This window comes from Amblyomma maculatum, chromosome 9, assembly GCF_055883805.1.
Source record: "Amblyomma maculatum isolate TAMU_Amacu chromosome 9, ASM5588380v1, whole genome shotgun sequence".
In the NCBI taxonomy this organism is placed as follows: Eukaryota; Metazoa; Arthropoda; class Arachnida; order Ixodida; family Ixodidae; genus Amblyomma; species Amblyomma maculatum.
The window spans coordinates 127,050,206-127,076,136 of NC_139352.1; the positions used below are offsets into that span (position 1 = coordinate 127,050,206).

At 44.2% G+C, this 25,931-nt stretch overlaps 1 protein-coding gene across 1 annotated transcript; it reads right to left on the reverse strand.

Annotated features, from left to right (window-relative positions):
* LOC146180347 (uncharacterized) lies at window positions 1-25,289 on the reverse strand. The gene is made up of 4 exons (XM_084579545.1): window positions 24,714-25,289; window positions 20,784-20,895; window positions 19,124-19,285; window positions 1-1,804 (listed from the first exon to the last, which is right to left on the reverse strand). Exons 2-4 carry the CDS (start codon window positions 20,863-20,865, stop codon window positions 1,311-1,313), a joined length of 738 nt encoding a protein of 245 aa, XP_084435671.1. The 5' UTR covers window positions 20,866-20,895; window positions 24,714-25,289; the 3' UTR covers window positions 1-1,310.
* Window positions 25,290-25,931: the final 642 nt, after the last annotated feature.

Genomic DNA, 25,931 nt, shown 5'->3' on the forward strand with positions numbered 1-25,931 from the left:
TTCATGGCGCTGGAGATGCTTGACGGCGCGTGGATTGCTACTTCGGCCACGCTTGTCCAGAACTGCTTCAGGCATGCCTGTTTCGCAGCTGGTCAGCACGCCTTGGCAGAACCGGAAGCTGCAAGCGGTGACGACCTGCAGCCACTAACCCAAGCATGGAACGCGCTTCGCAGTGTAGATGCAATGGTGCCAGAGGCTGTTGAACTGGAGGACTTTTTGTGTGCGGACGCCGACTTGATCGTGCACGAGGAATTCAGTGACGACGCTATTATCGACAGTGTGCGCAAAGGAAATGAGGCGGGTGACGACGAAGTTTGCGAAAACCAAGCACAAGGTAAGCAAGTAAGCTCGCGTGATGTGCTTGATGCTTTCAATGTTATCCGGACTTTTCTCGGCGACCACGACGACGACGACAAGCTGCGAAGCCAGAGTCATCAAGCTCCTACACAGCAATGTCAAGCAGAGCAAAATAGGCGACTTTTTTGATTAAATTTTGGTTCTGGAAGGTAATGGGTGTGCTTATTTGTCCATTTTCGTGACAGCGAAATTCTCACGACGAGAAAGTTTTCCTTCCCCGGCGGTTTCGTTATTGCGGGGTTCAACTGTAACTGCAAATGATTTTCAGGAGATTTTAGGGCCATTCGATTATTCGCACATTTTTCTTGCTCCTCTGAAGGTTGAACGAATAAGATTTTATAACACCAAGTAGACTAAATTGTTAGGAAAGCGGAAACTTGGACGAGTTGGTTGACACTGAAAAGTTTGTGCATAGACACAAGGACAAGTGCAGAAACAAGGACAAGTACTTGTACTCCTCAATTGTCCTTGTGTCTATGTGAGAACTTTTCAGCATCCAAACTGTTAGCACTGTTAGGACCCTTCAAGTTTATGCACTTTGGCATCAAAAAGTTTGCAGCAGAATATAAGTTGATGTATGCTATTACATGCACAGTTTCCATTGCTTTTTTACGCAATACTGTCATTTTCACAGCAAGAAAGATATGAAAAAAGTTCAAAAAGGCATTAAAATTACATCTAAGTGATTATGAAACACCAGTTAAATGCAAAAAATATAAACATGAATTTGAGATCCTGGACATGGGGATCACTTTTTTATTAAGGCACCCATATACTATCCAATGTCAGTGAACCCCAGGTGGTCAATATTTCCGGAGCCTAAAAGCAAACCAAACATGCATTCTACGTGTTCTAAGAAGTATCTCTAGTGGATTAAGGATAGGTATGAATGACATTGTAAGTGCTCTGCCCAACCCAGCCTCCTCTGAATGCAGCTATACCACACTATGACTTCAAGGAACAGTTGACTTCAGGTGAACTTGTTCATGACATTTCAGGCTTTCCTCGCATGCAAAAGTGTTACAGCAAAAGTGACATGCAAATGGTTTCTTATGGCTGAGGCTTAGCAAGTGGCGATTTAAGTGTAACTTGTCCACGAAGGCCATGGGACAGAGGTTGCACTTGTAGGGCCTCTCGCCAGTGTGGATGCGAAGGTGCACTGCTAAGTGACTCATCGAAGTAAACCTCTTGCTGCAATGTGTGCAGTGGTATGGTCTCTCGCCTGTGTGGGCACGAAGGTGCAGTATCATGTTTGCCTTATTTGCAAATGTGCGGTCGCACTGGCTGCACTCAAAGGGACGCTCTCCAGTGTGTGTCTTCAGGTGTCTCTTGATGTTGGTGTGGAAATCTGTGGCATAGCCACACTCAGGGCACTGGAACCGCCTCTTTTTCTCTGGTAAATCTTGCGCAGGAAGAGACTGGCTCCAGCTTGTATCAGTGGCTGTATCTGCAAATTGGTAGCAAACACGAGTTTAGAGCTCACCCCCCAATCAGGAAGAGTTACTGTGCTATAGAATACTTTTTATGGATACCTTATGCAACAAGCATACGCAGTGCAAAATTGGATACCTTGGCCGATTGGTGTTGTAAAATAAAGAAACATCTACTTTAGTGCTTACATCTGTCTCTCAGGATATGACCACTGAATAAAACTTAAATGACAAAAGTTATCATTGAAACTAAGTAAAAGCCTAGATATCCTGAGGCACTGTGTGACTGCCGATCTGTTCAAAAAACAAAAAAGAAAGTGGAAAGTGCATTACCATCTCATGAAATTCTGACCATCATGAAGGATATCAGACAGAATCATTTTACAGGTGAGAGGCCCAAGTGCTAACATAGAGCCCATTTCTCCAAAGCCATCTATAGGACAACTGCAATATTGACAGATATGAAAACATGTTTGTGTCCAGATAGCCTCACAACTTTACTGGCAATAAGGCCCCGGTTAAAAAATCCTTTTTCTTAGTTAAGATTATGGAACCAGGGCACGAAGCTATGAATGTTACTTTGTGCAAAACAGTGAAGCAAACCAGCTCCTCAGGTAAACATACAACCAGTTGGCAAGACTCACATGCAATGAAGGCAGGCTGTGAGGAAACCTAAAGCCGCAATGCTTTGACAACAGATAAAGCATACAGCACATATAACTGCCACGAATATTTTGTGGGACAAAATCACTCCTTTTTTTCATGACACCAATCATATTGCTAAATTTGAACGTCAAGGGCACCCGAAGCCCCCTCTGAAGACCATTTCCAAAATACTTCCAGTGGCTCTCATAGATCCCTTGTATTTTAACCATCACAGGTGTTGTTGGAAGCCCACACTCACGAGAATCAAACATATACAAAAATAGAGACAAATGAAAAGGAGAGGACGCTTAATGGCAGTGATGATTGCACTGCGTAGACGAAGACAAACCCTTTTGCCAAAATGCTATATGCGAACTGAAGCTTCCCTCAATCCTTGTTCGGTTCTTTTCATAGCTCTAGCATGTGCGTTTTATCAGTGCATGAAATGCTGCACATCTCCCAGAAAACGTGGGTGGACAGCAAGAATACCTTCATTAGGGTTCATACTGCAGGTATTTGTGCTGGCTAACACAGTAACCCAGACAAACAGACATCACAGCCCAAAGAAAGATCACTTCAGCAAAAAAATGGGACGAATTATTCAAAATGACAAGCCACATACAGATTAGTGTAAAAAAAAGCACTGCTGAAGCTGTAGTTGAAAAAACAAACAGAGGCCCGAGTCACTGCATGACTTCTCACCACCTTTGCTCGTAAATAAAATACAAAGAGTAGCATACCAAGCACTGTCATACCTTCGCCTTTCAACTGGCCTCATTTTATACAAAAGCCAGAACACTGTGCAAGCACATCTGACAAAACTATTGCTACAGGTGCAAGTTGGCCACTGATATTTAACAGCTGTTGGCCACTGATATTTAACAGCTGACATATTGTGAAACAAGATGCATCAGAGCGAGAACAGGAAGGTGAAAGTTTCTTGGCAAAGAGAAATCCCTGGAATGGTACTTGTACTTCACCTGAAAAAAAAAAATAAAAAAAAGGAAAGTCATTTGATGAAATAAGTTTCCTTCTCAATAGCGTTTTTTTTTTTTTCTAGGCACTTTTTACACAAAACACAAAATGTTGCTGCAAGTTACTGTTCAGTGCAACTGCAAAAAGCACAAGTTAAGAACAGAGATGCAGTCACCGACCGAGACCTAGGAAATGGTCTGAATAATTGAGCAGTCTGAAAAATCCCCGAACTTAAAGAAGAATCACTTTGATGCAAAATATAGGCATTAAAAATAAAATTTACCATTCCCCACATTTTGTTTATAAGGCGGCAGTAGAGTGTTATACAGTAGCTGGCCGATTTTTCCAATTCGAATAGTATGGATCTATGCAATATTTCACCTAATTCGGGAACTGTCACACACCTCATCGAAACGTTTACATTTTCAACTACCGATAATTTGGACCCCGCAGAATTCAAAAGGTCTATGCTTCGGACTAAAGTTGACGCCGGCACTTCTGTGGAGATCATTTTTCGGCCAAATGCTCATCATTAGGCATAATATAGATGCGAGCAGGCATCGTTGTTGCAACCAACCACAGTTTTGCACGGACATGAAAGGAGCGATCCTGGATTTAAGCAGAATCACTCGGATGAACTAGCTTGGCGATCTGTTCACTGTTGCCACTTGAGACCTTCTTTGTCATTGTTGTGGCAGCCTACAAAAGGCGTGCAGATAGACTGAAAATGGAATGTGAGCTTTACCTGCCGCGGCTGCGTTAACACTTACGGGGAATAGCGGGGGAAGGGGTGTCAGTACGCTCAGAGAGGCTCATCCTGGGTGCTTTTTTCTCGGGAGTTCCATCACGCAGTGGTGTTCATGACCATCATTACCCATGGACACTGAATGTTATTTGTTATTGCTTCGTGTGACACATTCATTCAATCGCGGCATGAGCATGACCTACAGCTCCGTCAGTCATGAGTGACATATGAAGATATCACGAAAGCATGGCTGGCTGAGATAGTCTAAATGTAGAGTTGTAATATTTACTGCTCAGCACGAGCTGCTTCTGCGTGGCGCTACTGAGCATGAGGAGATCGCCCTGAGGGAATTGATTTCCGGCGGCACGCAAGGCCCCTGCGTCCGGAAAAATCCGCACGTGCACTGGCAGCCATACCCACTGTATCAGATCACGCTAGTGCGTGCACGTGGGCGGTACGCAGAAGAGACCACAGTACAAGATTCTGTTATGCTTTAACTTTCTAATAATGACACATAAATGAAACACAGGGGGCGGTGAAGGTCGCAATTATGAAAGGGACTATGCAATGCCTAAAATCAGGTAAAGCAAATTGGTCAAGATGTAGATACTCCCCCACAAGTCAATTCATCATAAGAATTTCCCATTTAGCTTCATTAACAACGGAGATAATGGTGATTAAAAATAGTGGTCCTACTCAACTCAACATTTCGAGACAACAGAAAAAAAACAAAGAAAACAGCTCGGGAACTCCACCCTGCCCATGAAACATCACCGGTGAACCTCGGTTCGCAGACTTCCGGTTGCTGGGCCCGTCTTCCCCAGCTTCGCCCACGCACTCATCGGTCTCTACCTTTTCCATCCCGTCTGCGCTTGCATAGCTTTCAAACTTTTCTCATTTCTTCCTCAGCCATCACTTGTGCAGTTTCTTCACCTCTCGGTATTGTGCATGACACCAGCCCGCACGACCCGGGTCATTTGCGAGCGCATACCTGCAGGTGGGCAGGCTGCTTTCCACACCGGCGGCCGCTGCGCAGAAGCACTTCTCTTCCTATTCCTGTCCCATTGAGTGCAAATTAGCGTGACCCCTGCTGAGTACGGCTTTCTACAAGACCCCTTACTTCTTTCGCACTGCTGGTCAGTCTACCGTGTCTGTAGCTTTGGTACCGTCTTCTACGGTTTGACCAACGGCTGCTGGTCTCCTTGCAGAGTTGACGCGGTAGCAATGACTCTGCATAGATGCTGGCAGACGAGCATGCGAGCTGCACGCGTGCAAACATGCAGTCGTCATTTTTAGCCAGAATGAACGCTTTCATGATGGTCAACGAGAGGCGTCTCTTGATGTGCATAATGAATGGAATACATCATACGTATTATCGGCGTGAGCACGGGCTGATCATTTCAAGAGATCACTACAAAGTTAGGATAACTGATTGCAGGTGAGCACGAATTACTCATCCATGAATCTTAAGAATTGAGATTAACCAAAGTGTAATGTAGTGTAGTGTTTTTTTTTAGGTCATTTCGCACATTGTTTAGGAGGCGCTAATGCATAATGTGCACACGTTTTATCTTGTGTAAGCATCGTCCGAGCCAGACTCGGCGGTGCAAAACATCAGCAAAGCAGCTTGGCACATGCAGTACGGCAGCGCAAGTTGTCAACGATTTCCGCAGCTACATGCAAGAATAGCGCACAAGACGCGAGCGGCCACGCTAGAAACACAGTGAAGCGGCAGATTCCAAAACGCCGCCCGTCATGGGTTCGATGCAAAACGAACAAGGCCTAGCGACGACCAGGGAACAGCACACGGCCGGAGTGCCGTCAGCCACAGTGCTCGCAGACCGAGTCTCTGCGATAACCTGGCGGCATCTGGTGCTGCACTTAACCGGTGCAAATTTGTGTACTTTCGCGATGCAGCTGATGGTAGACCTTTTTTTTGATGCATGTTCCTTTTAATTATCAACACGCCGCACAGATGAATGATGCTGCAAAGACGAGACGGGACTGTGGTACGCTGTTGCTGCGGCGTCGGTCGGAACATGAAGGTTGACACCGCCTATTTTATGTGCTGCTCCTGAAATATGATCTGAAGCAGAAGTGTATAATCAGTACGATGTTGAATTGAATCACTTCGCGCGTTTTTCGCACTCAAGCTCCAACGTGCACTTTTAGTAAGACACCACCACCTTCTCGGTTAACGCCTCGAACCGACGACCAAACTCACTGTGCACGGGGCTTCTATGGTGCCTCTATACGCTCGCCTCCTAAGGGGTTCATGCATGCAGTGCATGCAGCACTCGAGCAGACAACTTTCGCAGCTACCGGAAGTTTCGTCCGTGACGTAGTGACTGTTGCTGCTGCAGCCAATGGCAGCTGATGGCAGCCTGCCGCTCCCTGTAGTTGCGACGTATGTACTCACTGCAGAATAAATCCAAATCTCACCGCCACGCAACAACCGAGCAGCCTGCCAATTTCAAAACACGCTGTTTTAAAAAGTAAATAATAAATCACTGCCTTTGTTTCAAGGAGTTGTACTTTGGGAGAATACTCGGAAGCATTCGTTCTACACATTCAAAACATTTGTCAGTGGCCTTTCTAGCCATTCATAGTCCCTCCAATGGTAATTTTTTGCAGAAAAGTTTTTTCCAAGTACACAAAGTTTTCAGACTGTTCGATTATTTGGGCCGTTTAAATCAGTTCATAACTTTAGCATAATGTTATGTGCTATCATGATCTGCTGCCGTGTGCAGTTGTTAACTGATCACAATATGACAGGAGCGCATGCACTGCCGATAAGCATGCAACTCACTCAAGGCGCGATCTCTGCATGTGCAATGGCACCCTGGTGAAGATGATCCTGCTGTATGCTATCTCTAATTAGACTATCTCAGCCAGTGTCATGCTTTTGTGAAGTCGGTGCTACTTCGCCTAAGACAGCAAATACACAGCTGCAAGTCATGCCACGCCGGAGTCACTGAAGGCACGCCAGATGCTGCACCCGTCCCATTTCCAAGGCCACCTTGACGACTAGGAAAGCGTACCATCAATGCCGGTGCCTCAAATAGCAACTACAGTTGATTCTGGATATACTGAATTATTGCTTATATCAAAATCTCAGAACACCGCCTTGAAAACCTATACATAAGCATGAGTGACATTCATTTTACTTGCTGCTATGATGAGCTCTCCTTATGTTTTAAATTTTAAAAAATTTTAAAAACTCCCGTTCAGCAGACACTCGATATTTCAAATTGCATGCCCCTCTTTTCGATGCCCACCGTGAGTTACTACTCAGCGTGCAGGTGTGTGCGCGTATACCTCCCGCATCGCAGCATTTCCGACGAAAGGAAGGCTTCCAGTGTGCTAGCAGATGGCACATAGCTGAAGGAAACACGCTACTTGCGTATGTACTACTTGTGTTTCTGGATAGCAGTGAAGCTTATCTGTTGGCATGTTTACAAATTATCAATATGCCAAACTATTTCACAATCCCCATCGAGTTCCGACATATTTGGTATCGATTCTATGAACATACTATAGCCAAGGTAGACTATCTCAATGACAATGTATAAATCCCAGATTACGTCATTCACAGCTGTAAAGAAGCCGCTGGTTGAAATAACGATGCCTGCTCACATTTACGGTGCGCCAAAAAACGAGCATTCAGCTGAAAAACTATCTCCACAGTATTGCTGGTGCCTATTTTGGTCTAAAACATTTAGCTTTTGGACTGTACAGTTCGAAATACTGGTAGTGAATAGTACGCATTCCTGTACGTGCATGAAGGTTTGCAAACTACAAACGTTCATCTGCAAGAAGCTGCGACCAGACCTGTTGTTGCATCTTATGTGCATAAGGTGGCTCATAATTTGAAGAAGATTGTTAGCAAACATGGTGTCAAGATGGTCTTATGCACTCCCAAAAATTGGCTAACATGTGCATGTAAGTCACGGGCGACAATAGAAAGCAAGGCTGCTCTAAGAAGCATGTCAAACCGTACGTCAATTGTACCACCGGGGTTATTTTTTCAAATCACTTTAAGCTGTGGCAAGGTATATGTCGGCCAAACTGGCAATTGTGTGAATGATCGGGCTGCAGAGCACAAGCACTCTATGACAGACAGTCCACATTTACATCTACCCGCCCACTGCAAATCGTGCGATTTTCAGCCGAAGTGTGACCCAAAGCTCACAGAAATTAGGATTCTAAGCAGGAGCAGGGACACTCTTGCCTGCGAGTTGCTTAAAGCCTCTTTATCAAAAGGATCGGATCGAAATGCATCAGTGACACCTTAGTATCATAATTTAGTGGCGAGAGTCGTCTTCTTAAATTTGTTTAGATAGGGAAGGCCTAACATGACATACATGCCTTGACAACAGTGTGAAAGCATTTGTTTTTGCGCACGAACAACAATGTTTCATTTTGCTGTCGTTACGAAAAAGAAGTGCGACCAATTGGAGTCAGTGTCTATGTCTGTGTCTATTTGTGAGTTCATATTGGTTATCTCTGTGGAATATTTCCTTTTCTCGGAAGTTCTTATAGGCCCATTTGATAAGTCAAATTTTCAGTTAATTAGAACACTGATTTCTTGAAGGCCAAACTAACGAGTTCACTGAACAAATTGCTTAGCATGAAGCTGATTATTCAATAATATAATCATTCAGCGACGAGGACAGTTTAGCTTAAGGGGCCTAATGTCGAAAAGTGACTTAGACTATGCGGTACGTCACAGTATGGGACTTGGATCATTTCGACCACCTAGGTTCTATAACGTTGTACAACCATGCCATAATGCTAGGGCGCCTTGCTTTTCGCCCTTCATAAAAATAGCGGTCAGCATGAATGGAATCTGACTCCATGTACTTGAGAACAGCAGCTGAGGATTCTAGCCACGGCGAGTAATGCAGGAACATGCATTTACAGCACAAGTGGATGGAATAGTTTGTCAAACTTTGATACAATATGAAGAAACACACCTACTACAAGAAGGCATGTGTGTCAGTCCTTTAACAGGTAAAAAGTATTTCCCCGGTGTAAGGCTGCAGTGAAAAGCGACTCGCACGTGGAGTCGCGCTGGCGGTCGAACCCCCCACGCGCCGAGGCCAAGGAGCGAGCGCTGTTGTTTTTTTGTTTTTGTTTTTTTTTTTTTTCTCCTTGTTTCCCCTTTTCTCGGGCGCGGGCTCGCGGGGCGTGCGGGAGGCCTGGTTTGTTTCGTCCTTTCGCCCCGAGGCGTCGCCAAGACGCGAACGCAGCCGGGAACAACAATGGTACGCTTCTGCGAACCACTTTACGGCCAGCTCGTCCAGCAATCTCAGCGATCTCCCGCCGTGGCGCGAGACATTGGGTCCGCGCGACGGCGACTGTACACTGCTCTGGGACAGTGCCCCCCGCCCACTTTTCCTCGAACAGGACGGCTGAGTGGCCTCGTCTCGAGATCCTTCGCGGCATTTCTTTCACAAAGGCACCAGCTGCAAGGTCGCGTCGCAAACACGCTGAGGAGGGGCGGCAAAGACAGGCGCCGTGTGAGAGGGTTTGGGGACCGGCGAGTGGAAAGAGTGTGTGTTTTGAATGCTGTATTTTTATTTGAAGTAATTAAGGACCTGGGTCCGAGATTATTCCCAACCCACAGGGGTTGTGGCATGTTTTTCAATAATTTGTTTGGCTGCTTTATTTTCGGGGCGGATCACCGAAGGTGACCGCCCTCGGGTCTTTGTTGATGTTTGTCATCAAAAAGCGGTCCTCGGAAAAGTAAGGGCTTGTAGAGTGACTTCTCTGTGTGAGGGTCTATTTTGTTTTAAGTTGCAGTTGTCTGTGTGACTCTTGTTACTGTAACCACGGCCGGTCTCGGGGGAGAGCGCGCGCTCTTTCTTACGGCCTTCTCAATCGCCGCGGGAACAATGGGAATGTTTCTCCTTGAGTTGCGCTCTCCGCCACAGCAAGGGGCGCGACCTGCTCACTGTTCGCTCCGCGTCTGCTTCAGCGGCGGCGGGTGGCTTTTGCCTGGTTTCGCGCTGTCGCCCGCGAGTTTCATGGTTAGTGCAGCCCCGAAATTAAAGAACAAGAACGTAGATGATGCAGCGGCATGTCCTCAACGCACTACACACGTGAACGGATATAAAAAACACTGTCGTTCAGCAAACGTTCGACAAGCATGGCATACATTGCGACATGGTAGCTACTGTTGTCCATTTTAGTCCGAATTTTTCCCAAGCCTGTACAAGAGAAGGAACAAAAAAAAAAAAAAAGCTGAATGAGAAGTGATTACATCGAAGCTTCTTCAAGGCTAACATGACAGCAACTCGTCTGCTTCAGAAAAACAGTCTTTAGCGCTAGATGCGAAACCATTCATGTAACACCGAAGATGAAAATAATTTCATAAAAATGTAATGTAAATTGCAAAATGCTTGAATGATATAAAAGATTAGTATAACAGTCAAAGTAAACGTTGTAGGGTTGAGTTTTAAATGTTATTACAATTCATATATTAGCCAATGTGTGGTATTATGCACATTATTTAATTTTGCAAATAAACATTGTTTTAATGAAATTTTTACATGATAATAAGCTTGTTATGAAAACACTAAAAATGGTTTGATATTCATGACACCACTTGTGCTCGAAGTGGTAATAAGAGGCTAATAAATGATGAAGGTGATACTCGATGCAATGACTTACAAATGAGTTCACCTGCTATAGCGAAAGTATGCAAGAAACTTTAAAGCGTTAAAGAAGGACACTCTCACTGAAGACTCATTTCAAGCCCTATATAGCGACCCATTGAGGCTCTCTTCGGGAAAGCAAGGTTAATGTGCGGAAGGGAATGACATATGCTAGATGTGAGGGCCGTAACAGCTAGCGGCACATGACTACATTGTCAAGACAGACGTTTCATCTGAGAGCAAAATCAAGGCACTAAAGGAAGTGATGGCATCTCCTACCATCCGATTTCCCACTGTCACATATTCCGGTTTACCTTACGCCGCTGGATATATCGTTTAGTTAATCAACTTCGGGTGTGACGCTTGCTCTATTCTTCTTGAAACTAGCGAAAGAAGCAGCCCCATGTAGAACGCTCTTCTACGAGGACAATATTCTAGTTTACTGCATTATCCGAAACCAGAGCTTGTTGCCCTATTGGACAAGCTTTTTCTTTTTTTTTAGAAAAAGCTGCTGTGCACCTGCTATAAACACAAATGTTCTCGAAGTACTTAAGATTCTGATTCAGTCAGCATTTCAGAATTCAACACTGAGTTGCCCGAAAGGAATTGACAACAGCTATGTTATTAGGTCCGCTTCTTTAAAATTTGATACATTTTTCATAATTCTTCTCAATTAATTATACCAGGAATGTGACAGAGAAGACCGAGAGGCCAACTCCTTATGTGCACAAGCCGTGCAGGAAGATTTTGAGACTGAATTTTCTAGACACAGGTCGCATTTTGATGAATTGATGAACATATAGGGCAATGTGTAACTTTGAAGGACAATTTTTTTATTGTTCGCCGCTCTTTTTGATTCTACTTAACTGTTTATGCCGATTTCCTTGATTACAAGTAGTCGCGAGACTACATATACATCTTCGGTCTTTCAACTGACTGATATGTTTTGAACGAAGCTAGAACAGCCCACTCCACTAGACAAGTGAAATTTTTACTATATGAGTAAATTTTTGTTCTTTACTGAATCTGAGACTCGCCACGAATTTTTGTCCGTGCCTCTTCTGATCTAAACGAAAACGGTAGCGGTTGACAGAATCTTCACCCAACAGTTCACCATGCACTCACGTCAGGTCGCGCTGCACCTGCTTAAAACATTCAAAGGCACATTGCATAGCCTGGTAAATTTAGTTTTGAACAAAATTTAGGGGTAAAAAATGTTGAAGTGTTCCCGAAACTTCATTCGACCGTGCAAGGCCACACTGACGAAGGAGCGCGCGCGTGAGCGGATTGTTGACTGTATTTTATTCCTCGTACACGATAAATATTCGATGTTGATTACGGATTTTGTATAAACCATAAGGGGCGAAATGTCAGGACCTGCCGGTTGCAACTGACGCGGGCGAAGCTAAAAGCGAGCGCGCGTTTCCCTTGCGCGTGAACGGCTGTAGCGGAGGAGCAGCAGTGGGGCGGTAGCGACCCCACCGAGGCGCGGCGGGCGGTAGAAACAGACCCCATTGGAGAGGCCGTAAGAGAAGAGAAGCGCTCTCTCCCTCGAGACCGGCCGTGCTGTAACTTACAGTTTGCCTATGTAAACTATTTTTCCTTTGTAAATATATATCTCCTCCTGACCATCATCAGATCATCGTCTTCTGCCTCTCTACCTGCCGAACACGAACTTAACATCACTCCCGGGAAAACTAGGGCATTTGAAATTCCTGTACATGCAAGCTGAACTCCTGACCCAATGACCAGGCACACTGTAATCCAGCCACCAACCTCGGGTAGTGTACATGACTAAAAACCAAGCATACAAGCTTTCACTTGAAAACTGACCGCATGGATAGTTTTGCCATGGATCTGCAAACTGAATGCCACTTAGTAGCTAGTGCCAGGTAAAATGGTAGGGCAAGAACAATAGACAATAACAGAAAAATATGCCAGCCAAGCTTCCTGTGTAGTTTCACACTGCTGTCCTTTAAGGAGTTCTCTTTCAGACAACAAGAACAAGCACAGGGCAATACAAAAAACACCGAAGCACCCTTTTTTGTACTGCCAAGGGTCAAGCAGACAGGAGAAAAGGGAACGCTGCGGTAAAGATAATAGTTGCATTTTCCCAACACCAAAAATTAAAAATAATGCATCATATCAGGTGGCGAGGAATTATGAACTCCCACTTGGAGTGAACTAATGGGCAACAACAAAGAGCATTATAAATTCAGATTACTCAGAGAGGCTGTTGGGAGCCAAGGAAAAAAATCACACTGATGGCTGTCAAGGTAAAAGCAAGTCCTATTTGAAAGAATTAACCTTCCAAAGGTTTGTAAAGCAGGCGTCATAATCACTTTTTACACATGAGACAAGGAAGAGACGGTGCAGGAAGAGAAACTGTTAATAAAATCAGACCTTAACATCAAACACTTATGTCTGTGATCAATGTACTTTGCGCCACTGTTCATGAGCAAAAACCAACACTGTTATTTTTAACATTTAAAGGCATCTCACAAAATTTTTCAAATGAGGCACCAATGTAGCGTATTACAAGACTGTAATACGTTCCAAAATGACCAGCAGGGTTGATTTAAGTAAACAAACCACTGACGAAGAAATGCTGCTAAACAGAAAAGGATACCGTGTGCAATGGTTTCCTAATCCTGAGGTAGCTGACAAGCTGTTCAGCTAGGACGTCCAGGGAGGTAGCCTTAGGAACTGCAACTTGGACAGGTTTAACACTGTATAAGAATATTTGGGCACTTTCATAATGCATTACCTGCAAATTAGAAGCCAGAAACAAGATTTGACTAAACTTCTGAGCCAGTTACTTAAAAAAACCTTCTTGTCAAAGCCAGGCATGGCAGAAAGATATGGGCAGATTGTCGTTTCGAACACAGCAGACATGAAACTGCCATATTCAAGAGCAAATGAACTTGGAGGAAAACAAATCAAAAACTCTTGTCTAAGTTGCTTCTGTTGGTGTCAGTATAACCAGCAAAAAAGCTGTTGCAAAGTACGCAAAGCTAACATACATTATTGCATGCGCCGACTCCATAATTCTTAGTACCCAGAAATGTGGCGCAACAAACACAACCATATGCGAAGAAGCACAACACAGGCGCACACTACCAACTGTAATATGGATCTGAACACACACTTCCTCTTCACCACTCGTCCTCTTCTACACCCAAGTACATCTTCTCATCATCCTTTTCTGTGCCAAGGAGATAGTAGCACTTTCTTCCCCGCAGAACATAAACATCGTCCAAGCATGACAGTCCCCAATTCTACACTCCCGTACATCTCCACACACCTCTTCTTTGCCCAGCAGCTAATACCACACTCGTCCCGGTGTACCACAACCATCATCCAAGCTGGACAGTCACAACGTCCACCACATAGTCGCACACTAGCAAACAACCACCACACATGTGCAGTAAGACATGTCCATCCAAAACACATCACTTGTGAAGTCCCTACGTAAAGAAAAAACTGTAACCTGCCCAGCATGTCTACGAAGCAACGAAGTACATGAGAATGACAAGTACATGTACTTGATGAAAAGAAGGATCAATAAACAAGGCCAAAATACACGAGAGGTGTCTAAGAATAACAGCTTTAGGGCCGATAATAAACTCAATTCTTTGCATTACTCAAGTAGATTCCTCAATAAAAGTAATTCTTTCCTACGTAAACTCAGCGAGGCTTCACTAACATATATGTCTTCTTTCTTCAGTATCCAGAACGCCTCTAAAATTTCACACGCCATTTCTATCTTTAAAAACTGCAGCTCGATTCAGTGACTAAAAAATCTTGTAGACAAAAATAGTTTTCCTTTGCTTACCGCCATTATTTCCATTCCACATAAACAATATCTCATGTTATGTTTATGGCTGGATACAATTATGAAATTTTGCTTTTTCACTGGTCGGCGACTTTTGTTTCAATAAAGCCTCCATGCTGGGAGCCAAAATGTCAACAGAAATGTGTTTTTTCACTGGGAAGGTACTATTGTTTCTTCCAAACAGCCACAATGCTAGCAGTTAACAGCCCTCAGCAGGGGGGGTTAACCACGGAAACTGAATGTTATTGCTTCGTGCGGGGTGTGCAATCATTTGTGGCGTGAGCATGACCTACAGCTGTATCACAGTACGTTGTGAGGCGGTATGGACAAGATGAAAGTATGACTGACCAAGATATTCTAGCTGGACGGTTATAGTGGTTATAGCTTAGAATGATCTGCTTTTGCAAAGCACCACTGTGCATGTGCTGACCGCCTTGTGTGAATTGCATGCTTACTAGCGGCGTACACGCCTGCCACATCGGTCCCAATCAGAATGTGGGCACTCGGATCACACTAGCGCATGCCCCTTGGTAGCACCCAGAAGGAGATCACAGTAGCAGGACAAGCTATACTATAACTCCCTATTATCGACACATAAATGAAACATGGAGAGCAGCACAGTTTGTAATTTGTAAAGCTCAATTTTTGCTCAAAGTGATCTTTCTTAAGTTCATAGATTTTTTTGGACCGTTTGATTATTCGGACCATTTCCTGGATCCCGCCAAGTCCTAAAAACCGGTCAACGACTGTATGTCATACCCATCGCAGCACAATCACTAGATGATCCTCTGACATGTTTGTTACCTACAATCCTTGCGGAGTCCCCGGGCTCACACCTAAATGGTGACTGATTTCCCGCATTCTTTCCGACATCTTTTTCTCAATTCTGCATTTTGACGACACCTTTTTGACTATAGAAGCTGTAAACTTTATCACATAAAATCACCACGATGATCCACGGAGTAGAGACAGTATTGACGTTCCTAGCATGACGAAACTTCTACTAAAGCAAGTGATCATGCTAAAGCGGAAATCTCGGAGTCTCCTAAAAAAAAACTAAAAGAGGGATAAGCTATAGGCTGGGCTTTCTGCACTTAGGCAGCAGACTAAAAAGGCCAGCCCGCGCAATTTTGAACAAATCCAACTTCGCGATTCTTCACTTATGTATGGCGTTGCTTAAGTTCTCAGGTTACCCAGAAATAATATTTCATGAATATCGTACTTTTCTATGAAAACGTGCAGGGATAGGATGGTACAAAGGCTCTCTTTCTGCAAGAATAGCTCCTATTTTATAGTCTAACGAAAGGGCTCCTGGCAGGAGGAAACTACCCCCGCTATTGTGTGGTTTGGCACGAAAAGTTCCCATTTGTGTACAACCTGCTTCGAGAAACACTAGTTTTAGTTGCTTGACTCTCAAGAGAGTTACTGGTGCGTGCGCTACAGAAGTGGTGTCGTCAATTTCAAAGCAATGTCTACACATGCAGGCAAACCTATACAGTGAGCAGGTAAAATGTTTGAACTTTATGTCAAAATTAGTTATGCTGTGGCTCTCTGGTGATGGACGAGATGTTACTCAGACTATCAGTTTACAGCCACAAGTTAGGTACAGATTTTTGCGGCTGTGTAGGGGCAGACATGAGCGCGAGACACCGGTTTATGCGCTGTTCTCACACACTCATAAGCCAAGGATGAAGGCCTGTTAGCTGATGGGTCACGCTTCCCTTGATCCCTGATTATAGCACCTCTGAAATATATACACACAACGTTCGTTCAACGCCTACTTAACAAGCGCTATGATTTAACTTCACCTGCAATGCCATACACCAGCTCAAGTGTAACATGGGAGATTGCGAGATGAGGGTAAGTTGTGGCACACTGTTTCTCCCGAGGTGTCACACGATACTACCGTAGTCACACACCGCCATATAGGAGGCGGCATAGTGAGCAGGCCGAGAAGTAATAAAGTCAGTCGTGATCATACCACATGAAAAGTAACTAGGACCACGCTGCACATCATTGATTTCCACCGCAAGTGCGAGCATGCGCGTCTCTGTTCACGTGCATGCATCTTTGAATCAGAAGTCAGTTGTCAGGTAGAGGAGTGTGCCTACTGTAGTGTAGAAGGGTGGAAATAGGTGAACTTAGTTTGTGTATAACTAACAAAGCCATCAACAGATGGTGCCACCACTGATTGTAGATATATAAACGAATGTGCGCTTGAATAAATTACCCTTACACGGCATGGATTGATGTGTGTATTCCACCTTCACTTCATCGCACTACCGGCCAACACGGCATTGACACTTTTACAGAGCTTTATGGATGGCAGCCTTAAAGATATGAAGAGGAAATTAGGCATAAGCAGAAAACTAGATATATGCGCTAGAGGACAAGGCAGGAAATGTCCTTACTATTAGGGACATGATACTCAAGGCAGCTGGGGAGTTCTATACTGACTTATATAGTAGCCAAAGTAGCAACACCAATAATGGGATTGCCAGAAGTGCAGAGCCGTCAGACATTCCGCCAGTGATGAAGGAAGAGGTTAACAAAGCTTTAGGAGCTGCACAAGTCAGAAAGCAGCTAAGGAGGATCAGGCAACTAGATTTGTTGAAGGATGACGGGGATATTATGGTACAAAAACTGGCCACTCTGTATACACAACGCCTGATGATACACAGGGCACTGGAATCTTGGAAGAACGCTAAAATTATCTTAATTCATAAGAAAGAGGATACTAAAAACCTGAAAAATTATAGACCAGTCAGCCTACTATCCGTTATGCATTTACAAGGTACTTACTAACAACAGAATCAGGGCAACCTTAGAATTTAAAACAACCAAACAATCAAGCAATTTTTGGAAATGCAACTCTACCATCTTTATCTATACTATCAGCCAGTTGATAAAAAAATTGCTCTGTATATAACTCGCCCCCATACATAGCATTCAGTAATATGAGAAAGCATTTTATTCAGTCAAAACCTCAGCAGTTGCACAGGCATTATGAAATCATGGTGTTGAGCCATACGTGAAAGTATTTGAATATATCTATAGTGGCTGCACAGCAACCAAGAAGAAATAGGCATAGACAGGATATGTACTGTGGAGACACAATGATCAATGGTCGTGAAGGGTAACCATTTGGATTCCAAGGGAAGGAAAGCGTAGCAGGGAAAGCAGAAAATTAGATAGTTCGCAATGGATGTACCAAGCACAGCACCGGGTTATTTGGAGAGCTTAGCCCTGCAGTGGCTATAGTCCAGCTGATAATGAATGAATGAATTAATTAATGGGAATAAATAAATGCGATATTTGCAACATGGTTGCCTTTGAGCACAGAAAGCGCACCTCATTTGGCCTTTTCCATTTGGATTGTGACAAGCGGTCTGCATCAGCTACATCTGGTCTTGCTGGCACCACGTTGCGCAGATGTTCGCACTGCATACAGGATTCACATGATGCTAAGTTTGCGAGCCTAACCCGCAACTACCCCAGATGTTGCGTGCTCCACCACCACCCCCATCGGTGGACCGTGCCCTCTTTCACATACGTACACTGGTGCACGTTTTGGTATGTGCATGTGCAACCCTTCGAGCTCAAAGTATAATTTTCCTTCAGATTCATTACGAGCCAACAATGAAATTTTGCTACAATGAATGTGCGGTAAATTTTACCCCAATATACTGATTTTAGCAATGAAGTTGATCCTGGATATATCCAATTATTAGTTACATCAAATTCTTGGAATATTCCCTTAGAAATCCAAAGCAAACGTAGAGGAATGGTGGCTTTATCAAAATCTAGTTAAGCTGCGAAACAACTGATGCATAGAACTTCGCGCCATGCCCCAGGAAGGGACACTTTTCTATATGGAGCCTCCAAGCTAACTTTTAGCATTTGAAGCTGGATCTGCTGCGTGGCCTTCAGCACCTGTGGGCAGTGCTAACGCTGTAAAACCACTTGAGGGGATAAGCGTCGAGAGCAACTGAAAGTGCCCTTTGGTCTGGCATGCTTGTTTTCAACATGACACTACTGTCATGTGGGGAACCAAAAAATTGATGCATCGATGGTATTTCTGTGAAACCAGCTTTGCTAACCAAAGATTTGTGGTGGCACTCTCGTGTGCTTTGTTGCTGATCTAGAGGAAGAAATGAACCACACCTGCTTAATCTGAGTTATTATTATGTTCACAGTTCCCTATTAACTGGATTACACGTTTTTGTAATAAGCGACAGCTTCTTTGCGACGCACCGCCCACAGTAAACCCAACCCCATTGGCACTTGTGTCATGAGACGTAAGCCTCCGACGCACCTATCTTTGAGTTTATGGCACTTCATGCTTTTCCTGCGCATAATTGTCATAAAGCAAAAGCGACACACAAGTGGTACACGGCGAAAAGTTTAGCTTATCTGCCAAATGTATCACTTGACAAAGGTTGCACTTGCTCGCCTGTGCGAATGTGCACTGCTTTGCCTGTGTGGGAGCAAAGATGAAGTTCAAGGCTGCAATTCCTTGAAGCGTCCTGGCCGGCTGCCACCGTGTGTTCTCTATTAGCGTTTGAAGTCGGTGTGGATATCTGTAGCAGGACCGCACTCAGGACACAGGAGCCGGCAGTTTCCTCCTGATGAAGCGGGCCTGCAGGATAGAGACTGCACACGAAGCCCTAGACAGCGGGCTCCACTCAGCAAGAAAACCACAATAAAAGTTTTCCCTCCTCTCCTCCTGGCTAATTTTGTTGAGGCACCCGCCACTTCCAGATTGCATTAGCAGCCTGAACTGCAAACTAGGAATAACCGCAAGTTAGGACCAAGTTAGAACTTGTTAATTTATCAGAAAAAGCTGCTGCACAATAACAACATTCTCTATGAGAGATTATGCAACTAACAAATGCTAACATTTGCCTCACAGCATGACATTCAAAAAAAAAAAAAGTAAAATAACCAGTAATAACAAATTCACCGTAGCTAAGTTAAAGCTTAGCTATCCTGAGGCAGCGACTCCCTTATAGTCCAACCAGAGCACAAAAACAAAGCGTATCAACACTTCATAAGTCTGAAAATTATGACGGGTATTAGACACAAGCCTCAACTAAAGATCTAGAGCAATGTTCTTCAAAGCCATTAATTTTACACTTGCAATAATGGCAAACATGTAAACACAGTTGTGTACAAAGAACAGTAACTACAACTTTACATTAAAAAAAACCTACCAACTTCGGTGGCAATGAACCCTCAGTAAGATATTTTTTGTTCATGTTATGGATCTAGGCTACGCATTATCAGTGGTACTTTGTGCTTAATGCAGTCTAGCAAACCAGACACAAAATAATACGAGCCAGCTGTTAAGACAAATCGCACTCCAAATAGGTGGGCTGTGAGGGCACACAGAACAGGGCTTCTTTATCTCAAGCAGACCAACCATTCCAATACTTTAAAGAAGGCACAAAAATACAGATTCTGGTTTTTCATGCCACCAGTCATTTCACTGTGGACAAAAGCCAATCATGCCCTATAGCCCCCTCCGAACATAGGCACACATTCCAAGGTATTTAGGACTAACTTCTGTACTGGAGTAACAACAGAGACGCTGTTGGAAGCCCACCTCCATCAAAAATACGCAAAAAGAACAACTTTATTATTGGCACACTCAACAGATCATTCAACTATATTATTTGGCTAAAAGTTGTGTGTTTGACAACCTAGGGTCCAAAAAGAAACTGCCACTTGACTAAACATGGAACTCAGCAGACCATTTCCTTTAGCATATGCGACTGTCTTCTTTTCAAAGTATGCAGCTGCAGGCCCCAAAAATCAGAAGAAAGGATTAGAATGTCTTGAATAAAAAAAAAAAATTCATGAAATTACCAAGGGCAGTGTGGGATGAAAAAAATATGAAGTGTACAATAAAAGTTGGTAAGGCAACAGCTAGCACAATAGAAGAACCCTTGTTGAGAGGAATCCTTTGAGTGCATGAAGCTCAATGTTATCCCCCAAAAGAGAGTTGATCCATGGCGAGGATGCTTAAATTCGGGCTTATATTGCTCACATTTGTACTGGCTATTATGTGAGACTAGGTGCAAAGAGAAGTAAACTGTGAAGCCTAAAATTTCTGCAATGAAATTGGGATTACCTACCAAGATGAGCAGCAGCAAACGGCACAGTTGCAGTCGTGACAAAAAGGCAAGCAAACTTTTGAGCCACTGCACGAGTTCTCATCCCATCTCCTCAAAGAGCAAGTACAAACACCTGCACACCAAGAATTGCCACTCGCACCTTCATTTTTTCACTAGCTTCATTTCACAGAAAAGTTAGAACACTGTGATGCCCATCCCATAGGGTTACAGGAACAAATTGGCCACTGAAACTCTGCAGCCAAGACATCCATGAACAAGATGCTTTCCGGTCAGAAGAGCAGAGAAGTGACAATGACACGACAACCATGGAATGACGCAAAGCAGACTTGCACTTCATTGAAAGTGTGAACCTGAAACAAAAACTGCACATCCTCTCTGACAGTTTCCCTTCTCAATAATTTTTTTTTTTCTCCAAAAGCATTTGCATGAAGGAGCAGAAAACTTTGGGGAAGGCAACACTGAAGTTTTCAGTAAGATGTAATCAGCGCGGATAAGCCTCATAATAGGCCTCTAATAATAAAGCTTAATACCCTGGTCACACGGCACTTCTCCAAGGTCTTTACTGCAAACAAGGTTTATTGCCCTAAAGCGGCAAAACCAAAAAGGAGCGGTGCAGCTACACGGAAAGTGCACAAGAGGTAGATACGATGCCGATGATCAACACAACCCCAATTAGCACCATCTGTTGACCGACAAAATCACTTTAAATATATAAAAGCGTTGAACTAAAGCGTGACAATATGAAATAAATAGTACATTAGCTAGCAAATGCTGCCCAACGAAAATTGAGCTCACAACAAAATGAGCAATGAAGTAAAAACATTGCATAAGGAGAAAGCAAAGCAGGCGGTTGCTGAAAACAATTGAAGTGGTATCTTAACAGCATAGATTTTTAAAGTTCATTGTAGTGTGAAATTGACCTTTGAAAAGAATTAGGCTTAAATATAATATTCAAATTTATATTTGCGTCAGTGTTCTTGTCTTCTCAGCTCGCTCGCTGGCGCCCATCTTTGGGCTGCTACTTTACTCAGCTTAAAGGCCTCTGACGACCGCCTTTCCCGCCACGGGCCTTTTTCGCAAAGGTTCGAGACTTTGCTGTGTAACTGCGTGCCAACCCCCTTTGAAGCAAAGAACCTTAATTTCAAAGGCCTTACAAGTGCCCGTGTGACAGGGGTATAAGTGTTGTAGAAATACAGTTCAGAAATATATTTTGCTGTTTGCTAACTGGCATAAAAAGGAACCTATTTCAAAAATGAAGAATGCTTACTCTGGCTGAAACAACTACATTATTCTCAGCTACAGTCCGCACTTCATGAAGAAGCTGCTAGAAGACAATGTAAAAAATTTTGTATAAAGCGGCATAATACATTAATAGCACTCTTCATTTCACATACACACCCTGGGCATCTGCGATTCTCTGCATAATATAAATAAGTGAGCCAAATTGTGTTTCTAGCCGAGGCAGCTGACTTCTATAATGGGAGACCTGTAGCCCTGAGGGAAGCCTTATCTCCCGAGAACGCTTCTTTAAAAAGCCGACGCAAAACACCTTGGCACCCCGTTTTTACCTGGTGCTAACCGCTGCATCATGCTTAGGACAAGCGGCCTCCTTTCTACTGCCTTCCTTGAGTCACCAAGGGCACCCTGAATTATTTCACACGTGGTGTTACAAATACGCAGTACTGAGCAAGTGGCCCAACCACTGTGGATGAATGCACCATATGTAAAGTGACCACCCTCAGTTGACTTCCAATGTAAACAGTTGCATTAGCAATTGAACAAGCAATGCTCGGCTGCTTCTACGTGCTCTAGTGACAGCTCCCATGCATGAGAAAACACTTGGTTTATTCCAAAAAACGTAGCCATTCTGTCCCAACTATGCAAAATATTTCACTGGCTTTTGTTTAACGAAGCATGCATTCAACTAATACTTTAAGTCATATGCCTTTAGAGCAAAACTAAGCTGCATACTATTCCAGAAACACATAGTTTGCAGAAATATTTTCAAGTTTGGACGAATACTGCAATCAGAAGTTTTCCACTGCTTACAGATTTGTATACCATGCAGGTGCCGCTCCTGTAGCATGGCTAGCATGGCAGCCTCAAAATGCCAGTAACCATGCAAAACCAGCAAGCTCACGTGAGTAACCACCCCCAAACCTAAGCAGCCATGTCTGCAATGCACGCTGTGTAACAATCACCAAGAAAGGCTACACAATGATCTGCTGTGCAGACACAAGGATGAGTGTATGCATTAACAAAGCCTATGCATATGGAAGGCAATAACAACACAGGCTGATCAAAGTGTTCTCTTGTAACCCTACAGAGGCATGAAGTATCAAGCATCCTGAAAAGGGTAAAAAAAAAAGAAGAAAAAAGCCTGTATCCCACTTTATGCCATGGTTAGTTTACATAAGGCTTTGTCTGTGCTACTGAATGACTGGCAAGCTGTTAGAATTTCAAAAGCATGGTAGTGCTGATGCACCTGGCCCACAAGAATGAGTGCAGGAGTGCACCATTCTGACCACATACAACACATGTCCTTGCAATCGGAGACACTATTACTTTCAAGCTCTAACCGGGAAAGGAGTTCCTTTAAAGCAATGATTTTCTTGAAAACATTTCCGTTCATTTTTTTACTGCAGAAACAATAGCAACACATGCATTTAGCAATGACCCAATGTTACAAGCAGCTGCGCATAATATAATCTCCGTGTCTTCTGCATGCATGCCCCGGGCATTGCTATTCTTCTACAAGACATACTTGTGGGGTAGAATGAAGGGCTCGTAGGTTTCACTGATCATGTAGCTGGAACTATTAAACCTTGGTAATGAGCTCGGTTCTTTAACCAGGCACCCTAGAGGGCACCCCATCAGTGCATCGATAAGGTGCCAAAGCAAGAAACAATGTAAGGTTGCCTGCTGCAATCTATACTCCGTTTCATACATCAGGTGCAACGCAGCGAAAGCTACGCAAGTAGTCCGCAAGAAAAAAAACAGGAGGGGTATAACTACGCGCTCGTTCTGTAGGCGAGTGGTTCCTGCCGAAACGGGCTCTATTCCGAGCATACACGTTTGCAATAACATGCTTCGCATGCTTAGACATCTTCACAGAGCGGATCTTATAGAAAAAATGCGCACCAAAGAACCATTTTCTCAAAAAGGGATGCGCAGCGCGGAGGGCACAGCCAGCGCCATCTGGTGGCACAGCTGGCAAGGTTGCGGGGCAGTAAAACGCGGCACGAACAAAACGACATAAAAAAACATACAAATTAGCCGAATCCGACCTTTTCTCCCTAAAAAAGGTGCTTTTTATGAAGTTGATGGCAAATGTAAAATGTATTAAGCTTGCAGACAAAGCAACTATTATTTTCTCTCGTCAAGAGCAGGCACCATTTTTTATCGCGGATGCGGAGAGCGCAAACAAGATCTGTAGCTTTGGTAGTGTTGCACTTGATGTATGAAACGGAGTATAGCACTCCCATACCTGGATCCCGTTCCAGGCCTTTTTCCCCTGCAGGAGTTCGGAAAATAATAAAAAAAAAAAATTAAAAGTAAAATGCTGACTCTCAATTTCCCTAAACAAAGAAAATTTTCTTTACCTGAATTTAGAGCCTCAAATTTCACCTAGACGGCAATGTGAGCCAAAAAGAGCATTAGGGGTGCAATGCACGAATACTGCTGTCCTTTCTCTTGCCTTCACCTTCGAGACAACGGCGCTGAATGCTGACCGGTTTCACGCCTACTGAGAGAGACATCCGCTGGCTTCGCAGCAGCAAGTTCTGGCGACACGGAGAGCACGTGGTTTCATCAGTAACAAACACCTCAAATATTGACGTTTGTACTCCTTGCTATACTTGTACTCCAGCAACGCCCCAGAGCTCAAACCATAAAAAACCACAAAGATCGAAGCATGCGATAAATTTGTACCACAGATTGTGTAGTCAAAGATGAGCCTTTTGTTGTCCCCGGCATCGATGCTTGGCTGGAGGAGAGCACAACAAAGGAGCGCTCCTTGTGTCGCTGCGAGATGACAAGCGCTGAGCGGCAAACTTGCGCCCTCGAGTTTTTCTCTGTCTGTCCACAGAACGTTGACATAAGCACAAAAGACAAGCACTTTGTGACATCGCTGCTTTAACTGAGACAATCAAACTTGTTTAAAATCTCAAGAAAGAAGTTCAACTTGCTTGAAATCGTAGCCAGGTTATAGTGTTGATAGCGTCGATAGTAGCATTACAGGCGTCGCCATTGTTGATGCGTACAGCGCTGGGGCAGCCGGGGTTGAAGCTGAAGCCATCTTAGACATCCACAGGCTTGGTTGTAACTTTCCGCGCTGCCCCGCCTAGAGTAGCTGAAGTAGCAACAAAGCTATAAAATGAAATCAAACTTGCGCAAAATGTAAAACTTATACAGGCATTTTTATCGAGATATATCGCAAGCTGCCGCTGGCGCCGACTAACGACAGCCAGGAAACACTTCTGCTGAAAAGTTCTTGAGGATAACAGTAACAGCGCGGAACACAGGACGGGAGCACAAGATTAGAGGACGACACAACGCAGCTAACGCAGCGCTCGTTGTGTCATCCTCTAATCTTGTGCTCCCGCCCTGTGTTCCGCGCTGTTATCCTCAAGATGCATAACCAACATGCCCAAGCTGCTATTCTTGCTGAAAAGTGTTGGGCACGGTGGTGTTGGGCGTGGCTTGCAAAGAGTCGTTTGCTAGCGCGCAAGCGACGCGTCGTCTGCTTCATCTTGTACAATAGAGCATTTTTGCGTTCCTGAAGCGACCATGCGACCAAGTACTCGCCTACGTCCGTGGCCTCCGCGATCGGCTCCGTCGCAGCGCCGTTGCTCCGGCCGTCCCATTCGGCGCGCGCCCCAGCGGAAAATTGTAATTTCGCTAGCTCCGACGCCGCGAGGTAGGGTGCCTCGATGGGGCGCGCGCATCGAGGCACCCTAATGGCTCGAGCGGCGCGCGCGTGGCCGGCACTGCCTGCGATTTCAGTCACGTCGTCCGTTTTTTTGGCACGTTTCCACGCGGAACAGCCGTGAATGCGTTGTCAATTTCTTTCGACTTCTACGTCAAGATCAGGTACGTTGTTAAACACTTAGGATCGCCTTTGCATGCAGTTTTTGTGGCCGTTTAAAA